This window comes from Chrysochloris asiatica, unplaced genomic scaffold (assembly GCF_000296735.1).
Source record: "Chrysochloris asiatica unplaced genomic scaffold, ChrAsi1.0 scaffold00010, whole genome shotgun sequence".
In the NCBI taxonomy this organism is placed as follows: Eukaryota; Metazoa; Chordata; class Mammalia; order Afrosoricida; family Chrysochloridae; genus Chrysochloris; species Chrysochloris asiatica.
Window position 1 is genome coordinate 24,229,335 of NW_006408528.1, and position 12,429 is coordinate 24,241,763.

The window sequence follows — 12,429 nt, forward strand, 5'->3', positions numbered from 1 at the left end:
CATATGTTATTGGTACTTTGAGTATGACAGTTGTTATTATGTGCCATTGAGTCGATTTTGACTCATAGTGACCCTGTATAGGGTTTCTGAGGAGAGACTGGTGAATTTGAACTTCTGGCTTTGCAGTTCAAACTGACCTTTTGGTCCAGTGCATTATTCCACAGTATAATTATGCCCTTAAATTCGGCAAAGGACACAAGGCTATTTAAATTCCCTTTTGACTGGGAGAGGAGGACTTAGGAATCTTGAATTTTTGCTAATGGTTGATAAATTATCTGTGGCAGAATTCAGTAAAGCACTATATGAATAACTGCCTGCAAGAGACCCATCTTTTTAAGGGGACTAATCCCCAACAATGATCTGAGAATGCAAGTTTACTTTTCAATATTCCCCCAAGGAAGACAGAATTAGAAATTGATATAGACTGAAGCAATTGCATTTGAAATAATTTAAAGTAAGGTGAAATATCTGTGCATGGATTATCACTAGGAATATAAACAACAGATCAGTAAAGAACTATTGTTGGATAAGAGTGCTAGACAGTTTTGCTTCATTGCTTCTTTGTTTGCATAGCCAACTATTATTTAATTCATCACATTGACTAGTAGCTGAGTTGGGTCAAATATAATAAGATTCAAATTTGATATAAAAACTAGTTTTCAGAATTCCAAATTTCCTATGCTATTTTTATTCGAAGATAGTGTTTATGAGGTGAATTATTTAACATTTTCCCTTATGCAGATGGAATGTCTCAGTTGCTAGAAATTCTTATATCTCCAAGGTGTTTCATTAAATAGTGAAAGAAGAAACAAATAGTGTGAAAGTGTTTGGGATATCTTCTTTTTCTTAAAAAAAAAAAAAGCTATATAGAATTCATTTAACTTACAAGTGTTTTGATATCAAAAGTATATGCATTCCTGTAAAATGTGTGAGATATAGCGTTAAGATCACATTCTTACGCTACAGGCTGTCTTGTAAATTAAGAATTTTGTTATTAACTATTGGAAATGCTGATAGACTATTCTGGGATGTCATCGTCTGCTGCTTCAAAGTGTTTGGGGTTAAACAGAATCCATGGTGGGGGTTTTGACAGTTTCAAGTTTGAGATTTCTAAATTAATTAATGAGTAAACAAGTGTTACTCTGGTAGCGTAGTGGTTACGAATCGGGCTGATAACCTGAAGGTCGGCAGTTCGAAACTACCAGTGGTTCCGCGGGAGAAAGATGAGGCGGTCTGCTCCCGTAAAGATTTACAGCCTCAGAAACTCTGTGCAGGGTCATTATGAGTCGGAACCGATTCCACGGTACTTAACAACAACAAAAGTTATAATTTTTACTTAGTGTAGTAATTTATTTAAATACTATTATATATATATAAATCAACTATCCTAATAAAACCCATAACTTTGAGTATGGTGACTGAGTTCTGTGTGAATGTTATAATGAATTTTCGAACCCAACTGAATATAGAGCACTGTGGAAGAGATGGCTTGGTGCCATAATTTTTTGCATTAGTTTTTCAATAAATATTTGTAATTTAAAATTAAGATACATGTGAAGATTATGCCAAACAAAACAACAAACAGGACTACCACCTAGCTTAGGAAATTAAAACAAACCCTCAATTTTGCATTTTGTTGGTCATTCTTACACAGACACCTGACTCTTTTTTTCCCATCGCTACCGTGTTCCAACCTTACTATAAGTTCATTTGGAGCAAGCACCATGACAACATTTAAAAATATATTTTTAAAAATGTATATTACTTTGAAAAATAAGTCTCTAAGTGTATAATTATTTCTGCTGGTACAGAGACTATGCGGCACCACATTAGTTTGTATGTAGAAAAACCCATAACATTTTATTACTAAAGCAGTAAGTTTCTTAAGATTCAACTCCATTTATTGTCCACATTAAGGAAAATATTAGATAAATATTATAAAATCTCAGCAAATATTTAATGGATACATAACTCACCATTGAAATTAATAGCTTAATATTTTTTGGGAAAGTAGTATTCTTGGATATTTGCCAAAACATCACTTAATTTTGGTAATAAAAAAATTCATTAAGATTAAAAAAAAGCATTCAAATAGATTAGAGATATCAACTTCTCACTAATAAATGCATGACGGGGTGACACCAGCTCTTGGTGATCTGCTGAATAGCAGAATGAAACATTGCCTAGTTCTGTGCTATCTTCAGGATTGTTGATGTTTCTAGTCCCTTGTTGTGACTGTTAGGTCAGTCTAGCTCACCGAGGTTGTTCACAATGTTTTTGACACTTTATGAAGCAGGGTTTCCTTTTCTAGGGATTGGTCTTTTCTAATGGCAAATCCAGAGTAAGAGAGCTATAGTTTGGTCGTCCTTGTAAGGAGCGTTCTGGTTGTACATCTTCAAAGACTTGCATGTTCCTTCATCCAGCAGTCCGAAATATATTATAAATTCTTTGCCAACACTGCAGTTTGAATGCATCAAATCTTCTTTTAAGTTTTCTGTTTTTCATCATCCACTTTTCACATACATTTGAGACAACTGAAAAGACCATGCTAGTGTCAGGAGCAGAATCCTGGTGTGGTGCTGTAATCTGTTAATCACAGAGTTGGCAGTTCAAACATACCAGCTGCTTCTTGGAAACCCTACACAGGGTCACTTTGATTTGGAACCTACTCAACAGCACTTAACAAGGGTCAGGCACATATCAGTTACCAAAGTGACATCATAACTTTTAAAAAATTTAAAGAGTTCTTTTGCAAGAGATTTGCCCAATGCAATATGTTGTCTGATTTCGTGACTACTGCTTCCAACACTGATTGTTGATCCAAGTAGAATGCAGTTGTTGCAACTTCATTTTCTTTCTCTATTCACCGTGATGTGATTTACTGGTCCTATTTTAAGGATTTGTGTTTTCTTCGCATTTAGTCATAATCTATACAGAAAACAGCCATCTTTTAGCTTCATCAGTAAGTGCTTCAGCTTCTTAATTTTTGACAAGTAAAGTAATTTTCAATAGTTTTTTTTTAAATCAGTTTCTTATAAATTTGTTTATTATTTGAACAGTTTGAACTTTGGTTTGTACTTCATATCATTGAGACACTGTATAACTTAAGCATTGTTTTTACTGTTATGTTCAGGATAATACAACCTACAATATTAAATATAAGAAATTACACATGTATATTTTGAAATCTCACTACTACATTATTTTCTATTAAGCTGAATTCACTGGGGATAAGAACTTTAAGAATTTGATTTGGTATTGCACATTGTTATAAGTAATGCAACCCAAATACCATGAAACCAGTTCTTTGTTGACAACAATTTAATTTTAGTGTATTTTGAAAATACAAACTTAACATTTAAATCACTACAAAATGAAAATATAATGATTGCTATTTACTATTTGCTGACAAACAAGTATTTACTGACAAATAGTTTAGCGCAACTGTGCAATTGATTCCTAATAATGTCCATACTTAGTATTGAGTGTGGTAAAATATCACTGGTAATAATAAGACTACTAGAAATGATGTTAGCATTTAATCAAATGTGCATCTTTTCCTCATTATTTCTGAAAAATTTGATTGTCTTTTAGACTCCATGGGAATACACCAATTGATGGGAAAATTATGATAGCAATTTGGAGTCCTGGTGTGTCACTGTAGGATAAGCACTGGAGTCCTAATCCCTGGTCATTGATTCAAACCCACCAGTTACTCTTTGTTGTTTCTGTGATCAGTGAATGGCTACAGCCAAGTTCTCTTGGTGATCTCATTACTTGTTAAGTGGTTGTCAGATTCAACTCATAGTGACCCTGTGCACAACAGAAACACTACTGTTATGTTTGAACCCGTTGCTACAGATCTTCTTAGGATGCCTCCAAAATAAAAATGTCCAGTCAAAACAATGCCATCCAAGGCAATCTGCTGGGCCAGTAAAATTCAAGACAGAGAGGTCATCTCTAAAGACTAGAGTGACTGTTTTTAGGATTCCAAAGGGAAACCATTGATAGATTTTCTCAAAGGACTCAGAACCATCAGGGATTTATTAGGAAGGATTTTAAGATAGTGGAAAATTGCATTGGTGAGACAAAAACCAGGAAAGTTACACAGAGGATTTTTTTCCCATCATGACCGTGTACCTGCTCATTCTTCAAGGCAGCAAAGGCTGTCTTATGACAGTTTCAATGGGAAATCTTTCCCAAACCACCCTCCAACCCTAATTTTGTCCCTTCTGACATCTTTTTTATTCCCCAAATCCAAAGAATGCTTAAGATAAGCATAATTTGAGTCCTTGAACGATGCCAATGCTGCCATTTTAGTGTGATATAAATGGAAGAGCACAGAATTCTTCAGGGAAGGGGTGGTGGTTGTTATGTGCCTTCAAGTTGATTCCAACTCATAGTGGCCGTGTATAAGGTTTCTGAGGAGCAAATGGTGGGATTGAAATGCTGACCTTCAGGGAAGGGCTGCTGGTGGTTGGTGGTTATGTGCTGTGGAGTCGGTTCTGACTCATAGCGACCCTGTACAGGGTTTCCAAGGCTGTAAATCTTTACTGGAGCAGAAAGCCTCATCTTTCTCCCACGGAACAGCTTGTAGTTTTGAACTGCTGACCTTGCCGTTCGCAGCCCAATTTGTAACCACTATGCTACCAGAGCTCCTTTCAGGGAAGGGCTTTGTTGTTAAGTGCCATCGAGTCAGGTCCAACCCATAGCGACCCTGTACAGGGTTTCCGAGGGTGTAAATCTTAACGGGAGTAGAAAGCCTCATCTTTCTCCCGCGGAGCGGCTGGTAGTTTCGAACCGGAAGGGCTAGGGAGATATAAATACTGCCCTCAGAACTGTATAGACCTAAATGGAGGATATATCAACAAATGATAGCTTCACATTTGTATGTTATTAAAATAAATATTTCTATGATTTTGTATCAATAGTGTTTTTATTTATCCTTATACAATAGTTCTCTGCCACCATAAAGCTACTTATTTATTTACCTATATTGCCTCTTTGGCTGTAAGGATTCTTTTATATCACCATGCCATAAAGTAACATTATGAATAACTAATCATATTTATTCACTATAAAAGGAAACCACCTAATCAAGCAGTGTGTGGAAAATAATATCTACAATTTAACCAACATACGTTTATGAAGATATTCCTTTTCATCTGAGGATATTCATAGTTCCTTTTGTTTCCTAAGTTGGGCAAAGAATTCTCAAGTGATGATGGAGTATGACAAATATTTCTTTGTAAAAATTAAAAACAATGTTTTCCTTCTTCCTCCACCTATGTACACAGAGAGTAACTTGAGAACATGTCTAATTATTATAAATACTCTAGTTTTACAAGTGTGAAAACGTTGTGTTATTGTAATTATTTTCCTATGCATAGAAGCTATTCATCATCCTAATAATAAACTTTCCTTCCTTTATGGCTTTAGAAATAAATTAAATAAATAAGGGAAATCAACGAAGCTCAAAGGTAAAATTTTATATCTCTTCTCTTCAAATAATTTTTTTGATGAGTTACCATCATCTGATCTTTTAGACTCCTTCCAATCCTTGGGGAAATGGCACAAGACCTTGAATGTTAGATTATGCATTTGGATCTCTGATTTAGTGGAACAGTATGTAAAAACCTCTCATAATCAGAATACTCCCTATTGGCTCCACACCTGAACATCCCCATGAGTGCTATTTGTCCCAATGAACATCTGGAATAGATTACATGCAGCTAATTGGCTCCAGGTCCAGCTTGTTACAGACAGTAGCTACAGTATAGCCTATGCAATTCACTAAATCCACCCACTTTGAGTTAAATCACACCCACTTCTCTTCATAATTCCTCCCAGATGCAGGACACACACATGTGAACATGCACGTGCACAACACACACACACACATACCCTCTGAAAGATAGTAAGATGTCAATAGATTAGTGGAGAGGATATTGGCAAGACATTTAGGCCATAAATTATCTTAATTAAAAGATTAACTCTTTAAAGGATTATTGGAAAGAAAAACAAATATTTAGGACCAGCAGACTGTAGAGAGTGATTGTTTTATAGTTGAAAAATATTTAAAGAAAAAAAAAAAAATCCAGCAGTTGCAGGACTTTTGTTTTGTTTTGTTCCTCCCCCAGCCCATAGCATATGTTTCAGCACGTGTAGGCACTTATCAGAATGTCATAGTAGGAAAGAAAGTAGTGCTTTGATTTTTAACTTATTTAACAATATTAATGAGTTGGGTTACAAGGAACAGTATGACTACTGTTCTTTGAAAACCAAAACATCAATCTTCTTAACTTATGGTGTTGGAGGCACAGGGCACGTCTCAGCGATTAATGATCGGTTGGAGGAGTAGATAACTCAATACACAGCCAAGGGCCATTAACTCCGACTGCTCATTAATTCTCAGGAAATGGCCTGTACTGAGGTCATTATTGCTAATAAAATGCACATATGGAAAGCTCTCTCTCTTTTGTCTGTACATAAACATATATTCACATTATATATGCTGTTACATGTCATGAAAAAAAAGTAGTAGTTCATATATCCAGAAGCTCAGGCTAAGTTTGATGTGAAGTTTAATATAATAAATTTCTACATTCAATTTGCCTTTTATTTTTGAGGAAGTATGGGTAGAAGGAAATACATGTTTGAGTGTCAAGGCGCGATGAATGGAACAGGGACTGCCTGGTAAATGTGGGTGGAAATGGCACACATATTATAATCCTGGTAAATAGGCAGTATGAAGTGGCAGCATTGCTTGAGTACATGAAGAAGCATGGAACAACATTAAGAATTGTGTTAAGTTTCTCTTTGGTGTCTCTTCTATTCCACTAGATTATGCTATACTTCCTTTCCCTTCTCCACATAGGCATCTAATCAAGTCCAACATGCTACTCACCTTGCTTTTAAGGCATCCTGAATCAGGTATCTATTTTGCAGAAATGCCTCTTTTGGTTTGTCATTCTCCTTTCTCTGTCTTCATAAAGTTTTGCTTGACTCGCTGACATTTATATGATACTCCTTTGAGTTGCCCTCCATAGCATCACATCTATAGCTGTTTAGAATTTATTTCATGACATTTTAATTATTTGTATGTAACCAGTTACCCCTTGGGGAGTGTGGTGGCTCCATAGGATAAGCACTGGATTGGGAATCACAAGTTCAGCAGTTCAAGACCACCAGCCATTCTTCAGGAAAACAATGAGGCTTTCTGCTTCCATAAAGATTTAAGGCCTCGGAAACCCCATACAGGATCACCATGAGTTGGAACTGACTCTACGGCCCATAACAACACAAATGACAAGTCAACCCTTGTAGACCTACTAAGAAGTCATTATCATGAGGTTGTTTGTTTGTTTATTTGTTTTATGGGCTGTTGCTTGGGAAGACAGTAGCCTAGTAAACCTAGCAAAGATGGAAGAGAAGCTCACATGTCCACCAGGAGTTCAGAATCACTTGATTTAACCATAGTGAGCAGTACTCAAAGGATTAGGTATTCTAATTTAACCCATTCAGTTTTATGGCTAAAACTTGAATCTTGGGTCCCTGCCCAGGAACTGAGATGGGTAAGAAGGTAGAGATAAGAAGGTAGACTCTAGTTAGAGTCCAAACCAATGTGACTTGACCTGTCTCTTACTAGCTCTGTGACCTTGGGGGAACATTGAATTCTGTACCTGTTTCCTTATAAGGAATATGAGGATAACTAATTATCTTTATAATTGAACAGTTTGGTCTATGTAAATCACTGAGAAATCAGATGGTGCTCATTGTTATTAGCTGCCTTCATGCCATCCCCTAACCCTGCCCAATGTGCAGGACTCTGTGCCTGATGGAATGGAACAACTGTAATCCACAGGATTTTCACTGGTTGTTTTTTCATAAAGAGATAATCAGATCTTTCTTCCTACTCTGTCTTAATTTGTAAATTCCACTGAAACATGTATGCTGTTGTTGAGTGCTGTTAAGTCAGTTCTGATTCATAGCCACCCTGTATAGAGTTTCTAAGGAGCAACTGGTGGGTTTGCAGTTCAAACCAACCTCAGAGTCCAATGCATTATCCTGCAGTGCCACATTTGTTGTTGTTTTAAGTGCCATCGAGACTGTAAAAATATGCAAGCCTCTACTGACGAAAGGGTTGTGGCTGCACTTGAAGGATAAGTATTCAATACATATTTGTAATTATATTATTATTATTGACATTAATTTTAAAATATGTGACTTTTTATTACTCCATATCTTTGCCAAGCAACCAACGTAGGTTTTTTAATGGCAAGCTAGTTTATAACCACCTCCTTCCTTCTAATAATCACTAGTTTTTACCGTTTGTTCTTCTATTCAGCAGTATCTTGTATGGAACAGATTAGGTTGCAAGTGAGATGTATTGTTTTAGGCCTCACATCTCCCTACAGTTGGTTCTGACCTTATCTTTTCCAATTACTCCTACATTTGGTTGACTTTTTTTTTTCCCTCACAGTAACAACTTTTGAATGTTTTTGTTTGTTGGTTTTGATATAGGGAAAGAATTGGCTTTTAACCAGTGTTCTTACCAAGATGTCCATATTCTTATCAAGATCAAATAATTCAGTCTGATATGTAACAGAAATAGTTGATAATTGTCATTTAAAAATAATTGCAAAATTTTAATAATTTTCAGTGCTAATCAACATCACTAAGAGTCTGATTTCTAGTGATACATGTTTCAATATCTGCATAAATTCAGTTCCAAGTTGTCTTCCACTTAGTTCTGAGTCATTTTGTCTTCAATATTCTTGTAAGAATAACTCAAGGGGAGAAACTATTTTTTAAATTCTGTATATATTATTTTGGAAATGACAATTTAGTTAAACTAGGGAAATCCACAAACTATTATGTTAATAGTTCCTTTCTTATTTTGTAGATTAAATTTACACTGAAAGAGAACATTGTTTTCATCATGAATGCTAAAAAAGAAAGACACCTAAAGACCAGTAGCCAAGATTTTCACCTTTTTCATGCTTTGATGATATTAAGCATGGTGATGCTGTTTCTTCCAGTTACTGGAACCTCTAAGCAAAATATTCCACGACTCAAGTTAACCCACAAAGGTAAATACGTAAATAATTTTCAGATTGTATATTAATATTTTTAAATGTCTTTTTTTGCCTACTGTACTTCATTTGTTTAGAAATAAATGCATGTTGTTGTCAATGCAATGTACATAGTGTTAGCAATTATAATAAAGTCCAGTGATTTATTGTATTTGTGATGGGAGATAAACAGCAAAGTTGTTTATACATACTTTTCAGCTCAGTATTTACAATGATCAACTACTGAATAACACAATTAAGAGATTCATTGTGTAAATTGTAATCAGATTAATAGTAAAACAAGTAAGCCCCTAAAAAAAGAGGAAAATGTTAAGCAATTCCACATAGCTACAGCTGATTAGTTTATTCCTAGATAGAATTTATTTTAATCAGAGTAAATTATGTTCAAGCACTGTTTAATATGCAAAAGTATCTTTCATCCCTCAATATATACATGCTTTATTATATTTTTTAAAGTATGTGAAATATTAATATATAAAGAGATGAAAACTATGGGTGGCTTCAAAAAATTAGTGGAAAAATTCCATTATCTTTTGATTCCATTTTTGCACAAACTTTGAAAATCCATCATATTTACTACATGTGTCTCATATCCTTTTTTATTTATTTATTTTTTTCAAGGTTTATTCTCAAAGAGTTTTTTACCTCTGTTTTTTTTTTTTCTTTTATGATGTGCTCTTGACTTCACTAATACCTTAACTAATGAAAGGAAGTTAAGTTGAATCCTTGGCAGCTAAAAATTATGATGGCAGTTTTGCTGTTCTTTGATCTTTAAAACAGTTTACTTTCAACACAAATTAAGCAGTAATAATAAAAGCTAATTCGATGGCAAATGTAAGTGTAAGTGAAATTAGCACATTATACCCATTACATTTTCACATGCTACTATTTGGCATTTATGTCTCAGGTATTGAAGATTTGAAGGAACTTGTATTATCTTTCAATTTATATATTGCTCTGTGTATACAAAGAGTCCTAGTGTGGCCCTGTATATAAACACTGGACTGATAATCTCAAAGTTGGCAGTTCATACCAACTAGCTGCCCCTTGGAACCCTATACAAAGTCACTATGAGTCAAAACTGACTAGATGACACATAGCAATAGCAAGACACGTGTAGAAATATTTTACAGAAGTATATTTATTATTAGTCTATGACAAGATTTTATTTAGGAACATTGATCTAATTATGGAATAGAACGATAACAACATCTAAAGAAAAATTAAGCGTTGTTTTTAAGCATAGTTACTCTTAATTGGAACTAATTCAATTTTCATCAACTCCAATTTTTTCTTAGTTTCAAATTAAACCAAGAAACCTATGGTGAGGTATGTTGTTGTTGTTGTTAAGTGTTGTCAAGTCATTTCTAACTCATTGATGCTATATAGGGTTTCCAAGGAGCAGCTGATAAATTTAAACCTCCAACCTTGCAGTTCAAAATGACCTTGCAGTCAGTGTATTACCACACACACACACACACACACACACACACACACACACACACACACAATGTCAAGATATCCATCTATGTCATAGTAACTAGTACTGCGGCATACTGTCTGCTATATCAGAGCTATATGGAAGGGATGATAGTCATACCCTGGGTGCCACTTGAAGGACAACACCATTGAACAGTTTCTGCTAACTGTAATTTTGTAATTTCCAGAAGGACAACACCATTGAGCAGTTTCTGCTAACTGTAATTTTATAATTTCCATCACCAGCTCTGAGAGATCATTCAGTAAGTTAATACTAATATTTTGTATTTGAGAGCTTCCATGACTCAAGGCAGACTGTGTAAGCTTGTTCTGCTGAGTGTAGAAAGAGAAAAAAAAACTGAAAGAATGATTTGAAACACATCATAGACCAATTTTCTTCTGATAAAAAAGGCAAGAAAGTGCAGTTGTAATTTTCATATAGTGCCATAATTTAAGTAAAAGATTAATGGGTTTGACTTGTATTTTTTGGGCTGATATATGTTAAAGTTATCTAAAATATGAGTGTCAGATATTTGGACAGGGGAACAATTTCAATGCTGCCATGGGTTCTGTCTTTTGTAGTGTCAAAGAATAAACTGAAATTTCTTTTTAAATTAAAGCAGAGAAGTTTATTGATCTAGATCTATACACTTAGTATGATCTAGATCTAGTATGATCTAGATCTATACACTTAGTATGATCTAGATCTAGTATGATCTAGATCTATACACTTCCAGAGGATTCACAAAAGACTCCAGTGAAAAGAAGTTTTTATAGAATTTAAGCACAGAAAATCCAGGACTCATGAGGAAAAAAATTTAATTGGTTGACATTTATAAAATCATGCTTTAATAGACAACAGACAATTCCAAGATTCTGTAAGCATTGTTTTGTTAATCATAAAAATTGAAGTTAGTAAAAATTGTGTTAACATTTGGGGCCAGGAAACCTGAGTAAATATCCTTCTTGGGAATGTGCTAAGAGAAGAAGGGGATAGGGAGGCTGCAGGCTTCCTAAAATTCTCTGGTTAGCTGTCTTCTGAAAGTCAACTCAGATTAAGCAGTAAATAACACAGAGTCTGGCCTGAACCTTTGGCAGAAGTCTCTTGTTAAGCCACCTAGTTCTGAGCGCCTTCATGGTGTATAGGCCACTGTCTGCCATAAACAACTATAAAATTGCGCAAAATTATTTTCAGATGTTAAAGCACAGAAGCAGGAATGTGATACCTAAAAGAAGGAAACCACCAGGTAAGACTAAAAGACTTGATAGAAACAGATTTATGAGCTGAGTAGAGAGAGATTGGAGGTCAAAGTGTTCTGAGAGATAGAAGAGTTCTGAACAGCCAGAATGAAAAGACCTCACTGAAACCCGAAACACTCAGCTGACACCCTCAAAGGTCACACTTGAAGAGTAGCTCAGCTCTATCCATAGGGGATACTGCAGACCTACCATAACAAACAGAAAAAATAAGCCTCAAAAGGATCAAGGCTAATCTACCAGTTCATTAAATGCTTCCCAGGACAAATCTCAACCCTTTCTTTCAGAAGGAAAACAAGATTCTCAGTATTGTAGCATCCAGAGTACCCAACCAAAGTTACTGGACATGCAAGAAAACAGGAAAATGTGACAATAGCAGGAAACATATAGTTAATAGAAATCAATCTTGAGATTATTTAGATGTTTAAGTTATCAGGTAAGGATTTAAAGCAGCTATGTAGTCCTGGTATGGCACCACAGCATAATGCGCTGGCCCACAAGGTCAGTTGTGAACTATCAGGTCGGTGGTTCAAACCCATCAGCTGCTTCTCGGAAACCCTATACAGGATCTCTATGAGGAAACCCCATACAGGAAACC

The 12,429-nt window shown here is 35.2% G+C and overlaps 1 protein-coding gene across 1 annotated transcript in view; it reads left to right on the plus strand.

Annotated features, from left to right (window-relative positions):
• Positions 1-8,908: 8,908 nt before the first annotated feature.
• The window catches only part of SEMA3D (sema domain, immunoglobulin domain (Ig), short basic domain, secreted, (semaphorin) 3D), a 192,888-nt gene continuing 189,367 nt past the window's right edge, over positions 8,909-12,429 (plus strand). Inside the window, exon 1 of the mRNA XM_006834337.1 lies at positions 8,909-9,092. Within this exon, the coding sequence (XP_006834400.1) occupies positions 8,942-9,092 (151 nt within the window). The 5' untranslated portion in view covers positions 8,909-8,941. The remainder of the gene's footprint in view (positions 9,093-12,429) is intronic.